The sequence below is a fragment of the Galeopterus variegatus genome, unplaced genomic scaffold, assembly GCF_000696425.1.
Source record: "Galeopterus variegatus unplaced genomic scaffold, G_variegatus-3.0.2 Scaffold2167, whole genome shotgun sequence".
NCBI classification, from domain to species: domain Eukaryota; kingdom Metazoa; phylum Chordata; class Mammalia; order Dermoptera; family Cynocephalidae; genus Galeopterus; species Galeopterus variegatus.
Window position 1 is genome coordinate 167531 of NW_007728278.1, and position 5615 is coordinate 173145.

The 5615-nt window shown below is 37.3% G+C and overlaps 1 protein-coding gene across 1 annotated transcript in view; it reads right to left on the minus strand.

Annotated features, from left to right (window-relative positions):
- The window catches only part of SCCPDH (saccharopine dehydrogenase (putative)), a 38758-nt gene that overhangs the window by 8410 nt on the left and 24733 nt on the right, over nucleotides 1-5615 (minus strand). The window contains exons 6-9 of the mRNA XM_008580822.1: nucleotides 2201-2331; nucleotides 1442-1559; nucleotides 432-551; nucleotides 280-336 (exon numbers count right to left, since the gene is read on the minus strand). Of these exons, the coding sequence (XP_008579044.1) occupies nucleotides 280-336; nucleotides 432-551; nucleotides 1442-1559; nucleotides 2201-2331 (426 nt within the window). The remainder of the gene's footprint in view (nucleotides 1-279; nucleotides 337-431; nucleotides 552-1441; nucleotides 1560-2200; nucleotides 2332-5615) is intronic.

A 5615-nucleotide genomic window follows, 5' to 3' on the forward strand; every position in this document is an offset into this window, starting at 1 on the left:
GTTTACTAGCTGTAGGACCTTGTGCAAGTGTCCTAGCCACTGTGTGCCTCAGTTTCCTCATTTGTAAAATGAAGATAATAATATCTATCTCCAAGGAGTGCCTGAAACGATTAAGTAATCTAATTTATGTAAAGAACTTAAATGAGTGTCTGAAACATAGTAAGTGCCCCATCAAGTCTTAGATGTTATTGCTTCTGTAATAAGAGTAGAAAAAAGAGAGAGAGAGAGAGAGAAAGAAAAATATTATTTTAGAGACCCAGATACAAAAGAAAGGATTACCTGTGTCTGTGTTGGACCTTGTTTTGAAAAATAACCAAAGGAGAAGAGCCATGGGAACTACAGGGGGGAAGAAAAAAAACAACCCTCAGTGATATTTTAAAAAACTCACAGGAAATATTCCTAAAGACCTAATTTCATAAAATCTTACTTACTCTTAGGAGAAGCTGCCTCCCAATGCCAAATCTCACAAAGAATAAAAAGAAAAGTCCTGCAAACATCAGCTTAATAACAGAGGTGACGCTTCCCACTGTCACATAAGCAGCGTACTGAACCTGGATTGGGGATATAAAGCTAGACTGTTACTCTACATTTTAGACCAAGGATGCTAGCTACTTATAACTCACTCTTCCGTCACAAATACGGCAAAAAGCCGGTAGCGCTTTATGAACGCATTATGTTCTGAAAGCTTGTTCAGAGCCCAGACACTGGGAGCCTTATTATTTAAAAGGAGTTGTTGCAAATGGTAACGAGCTTCCTCTCCTTGAACACAAACGTCCACACAATCCCTAATATGGCTTGTTCAGAGCCCAGACACTGGGAGCCTTATTATTTAAAAGGAGTTGTTGCAAATGGTAATGAGCTTCCTCTCCTTGAACACAAACGTCCACACAATCCCTAATATGTCTGAGTTTAGCAATAATACATTACAGAATGTAGACTCCACTTACAACTCCTCCTATGAGAAAACGTTCTCCATCTTTTAACTTGAGATGGTTCCTCTTGAAGTCTCAGCAGTGGGAGCAATTACCTCCCTCACCAAAAGGAGTAGGACAGAACTCCAGAGGAAGCAGGGAGACGAGAGACAGAGAGAGGGTCCCAGACATCTCCACAAGCAGGAGAGAGTGTCCTTGCAACTGAAACGCTAAACAGGGATTGTTTTGCGTTTACCACACCAGGATTTCCTGTACTGAACTTGCTGCTGTTGTATTACATTAACAAGGTATTCAGCAGGCCAGATCTGAATCACAGGGCAAGGCTGTTACCAACCCCCATAAAATGCAAAATGCTCTAGCCTAGCAATTTCGTATATTTCCAGAAGATGAAATGTGCATCACTTAGCTCTTTTTTCTTTTATCTTTATAAACATAAAAATACCATATTAAATAGATAGGGGAACTGTAACAAACAGAATATTCTTAATAAATTAGCCATATATACTTACTGGTGATTCCCCTAAATTTTCATGCAGGTAACGCTGAGTCCGCTTCACAACAGACACATCAGATCCCAAGAAAGGAATGGAATATCTGTTGAGTTCTCTACAGTAAGAAATTGGCCACCTACAAGACACACCCATGAATATTTTGCATTTCTTTTGATTATAGTGACCAAAACTTTAGCTGGTAAATTTGTGAATAAAAAATTAGTAATTTTTCTTGAGGCAATAATAACAATGAAGATGGCAGATCTGGTTTTAATTAGGATATAGTTTAGTAATCCTTCCTTTATTCTGTATACTCACACCTAAACAAGTAACAAGTGAAACATGCAGTTTTCTTCATACCCTGAACCCTTAACAAATGCAGTTGAACTATGTTTTACCCCATCAATTTCCCTAGATAATGATACAAAGAACACTCATATCTGCTAAAGTTCTCACTTAAGTGCTATTAATGAGACTGATTAATTAGTCTACATTAAGATTGTCACACTTCAACATGGTAGTTTTTCTGCATAAAATTTAATTGACATTTAATTTTGATATTAATAGTAAAAAGTCATAAAATTGACTTTTTTCCTGGAGTTCAAATGTATTATTACGTATAAAGTACTTAAGATTAGGGTAATGAGTGAATTACATTTTATCTCTGAAAACAATCCTGAACTTACTACAAAAGTCTTCAAGCTTTTCTTGGTAGCCAAGCCAACGACAATATACTGAAACTAAACATATTAAATAATAGATTTTGAGTTAATATACCTTCTTTTCAATTTTGGACCAATAATTGGGACGGGTTTCAGATTTGATGCATTTCGTAGTTTTCTCAAAGTACTCTGATTTCCAAAACTATAAATTGCTGACTTCCAGGTACCATCATGAATGCACAGCCCCTAGTAAAATATTTCAAGAGTTAAAGAAAGATGTCTTAAGGGATAATTAATAAAGTGTAAAATCAAGTAACTTGTAATTGTTACAAACACCATTTCACATCTATTTGAGCAAGACACAATCTCTTATTTAATAATACTGAGATGTATCGAAATGTTACACTGTACCCCATAAATATGTACAATTATTATGTGTCGATTAAAAAAATTAATTTAATAAACAATCTTGAGATGAATTTTCACGATTGGCTAGGCAGCAGTAACACTCACCAGCTTGAACGTATTCAGTACTTACGCCAGTGTCAGCCCTTTCTTCTCTCCTGCCATCATTTATGCTCTTTGTAATAAGCAATTTAGTAATTTACTTTCACCTCATCGGTTTTACTCAACTAATGGACTATATTCCCTCAAAATTAGCCACTCTAGGGCCGGCCCGGTGGCGCACTGGATAGTGCGCCGCTTGGGAAGCGCGGTGACGCTCCCGTCCGAGGGTTCGGATCCCATATACAGACCGGTTCCCGCTCACTGGCTGAGCGAGGCGCGGGAGCAACACCGAGGCTTGCGATCCCGTTGCCGGTCCCCGGTCCGGTACGGGGGCAACACTGAGGGTTGCGATCCGTTGCCGGACACGGAAAAAAGACAAAAAGACAAAAAAAAAAAAAAAAAAAAAATTAGCCACTCTAATCCTATACCTAGCCTATGCTGATTCCTCAAAATTTCAAGATACGTTCAGGTGCACGTTTATGTACACATACACAACATACTGGCCATCTATCCATCCCCTTACACCTGGCTCCCCATGCACCTGCAACGCCTCTTATTATAGCCCCAAGTTATATACCTGTCTTCCTGTAAAGTCTTGCTAAAACAATTTTTTATAAAAGTTTAAAGTTCAATATGATTTATATTTTCTTTCCTCAACCCCTTGATTTCCTTTTGGTACTGCAGTCGGTCTAGAATCCTTAGTGTGTGCTTGATCGTACCCAGACTCACTCGTCCGCTCACTTTTCATCTCCTTCACGACACAACGTGCTCTCGGTGCTTTCCACTCTTCCAATACAATTACACCTTCCCCAACCCTTACCTCCAACTCCAAAGAGAGATGACTGGCAGACAGGTGAGCACCGGAGAGGATGTAAACTCTGAATTTACAGTCACACTGCGGACCCTTCTTCATCTAACTTCCAAGTGGGCCTCTTAATTCTCTTTATGTAAATATTTTATGCTGCATTTATTATTTTGATTGTATATAATTGTATGATATCCTCCCTTCTATGTTATTTACCCTATTTAAATGAAGAAAATCCTTTAGAATCAAAACTAACTTTGTCACAAGATTTTGAAAGAGGGAATTTGTTTTCTGGTTTTTTATTTTGAAAGTGAGGCAAATATGAAGATTTTTTTATTGCTAATAAGTGGAATAAGAGAAACAATAAAACCATCAGAAGATACAGGTTTTCATATGTAATCTTTGATGATACTGAAAAGCAGAGAGACACCAAACCCAATTTCCACTTTGGTACAGATTAATTTCTTCTGCTTTGTTAAAACCATAGCAGAACTAAAAGTCTTAAAGGTTTGATATGTTAAACTATCAATCTGAACCTAGCCAGTGACCTATTTGCAAATGTAAAGATTTCCAGGAGGAAACAGCCTTCTATAAATCTAATAATATTTTCTTATACAAATAAGATATCAAAAAGGCAAAAATTACATTCAATTTAAAAATTTTTTTACCTTACATCATTGAAAATACAACATAAAGAAAAATGCATCATACACAAATATATAATTTAATGAAATTATGAAGCCAACACACATGTAACCAACCATCCAGGTCAAGAACTACAATACAGCCAGCATCCAAGAAGGCCCTCCTTCTGTCCTGCCTTTACAGTAATCAAGAAAAGTTATTTTCTTTAGAGTCTTACTAACTAAGTTCATCCCTAAACAACACAGTTAGTTTTGCCTGTTTCTAAACTTTACAGAAATGGAAGCATGCAGGCTATATTACATAGAGTTTAGCTTCTTCTGTTCAAAATTGTGATGTTAGCTTTCATCCTGTGTTGCAAATAACTCCTACTCTGCAGCTGGCCTTTTCACTTTCTTAATGGAGTCTTTTGATAAATATTCTCAACTTAAAAGGTACACGAATTTATCACTTTTTCTTTATATTTAATGCCTCTGAGTCTCTTTTAAGAAGCCATTCCCAGTCATGAGGGCATGAAATATGTCATCATCTAAAAGTTTACTGTTTGCTTTTCACATTTAGGTCCATAATCCACCTATGCCAGAGTTTTGTACATGGTGCAAAGTATGTGTCCAATTTCATTTTGTCTCCATTGATACTCAATTGTTTCTGCATCGTCTACTGAAAAGCCCCTTTGCTCTTTCCACCATCTTGTGGAGGGGAGGGAGTCAGTCTAGCTAAAGTTTGACCTATGGAGGCCTGCTGGGAGCAGGACTTCTAAAAGGCAACTGTGCCAGGAAGGCTGTGGTCCCAGACCATTTTTCTGGCTATAAGCGGGGCCTCCAAAGGGAACATGCAGCTAAACACTGGGTGTTTGTGCCCAAGACAAAACTGAATTCTGAGTGGGTAAAAGATGTGCCTACATGTAGAAAGTAAAGAACACAGTGACTCCTAGCAGCAAACTGAACAAAACCAGAGGAATCTGGGGAAAGGAAACTTGTACCCATGGAAATAGTGGCATGATTTATGCCAAATTCCAAAGCAACCTTCTTGCTAAGGCCACTGGACACCAATCTGTGTGATGCTGTACCCCTTACCCCTCAAGGATTTGAACTAACGAAAAGTAAATAAATATAAAAGTGGATTTGTAAAAAAAAAAAAGGAAAAGAGTCCCTTTACCATAAATCAAGTGCTCGTATACACGTATGCAAGAACTACTCTGAGCTCTTTACTTTGCTCCGCTGGTCTATTTACACCCCTCTGCCAGTGTTACACACTGAATTAATAACAGGTCTTAATCCTGAGTCTCTCTCTACCTTTCTCTCCTTCAAGAATGTCTTGCCCATGCTTGGCCCTTTGAATTTCCATATACATTTTAGAATCAGCCTGTCAAGAAACAAACTAAAAAAACATGTTTGAGATTTTGATTGGAATTGTCAAGATTTTAAATCAATTTGAGGAAAATTGACATCTTTACAAAATTGAGTCATATTTCAATCTTTGAATATGGTGAATCCTTCCAATTATTTGTTTTTGTTAAGGTCTGGATAAAGTTTCATAGTTTTCTTTTTTTTTTTTTTTTTTTTTTTTTTTTTTT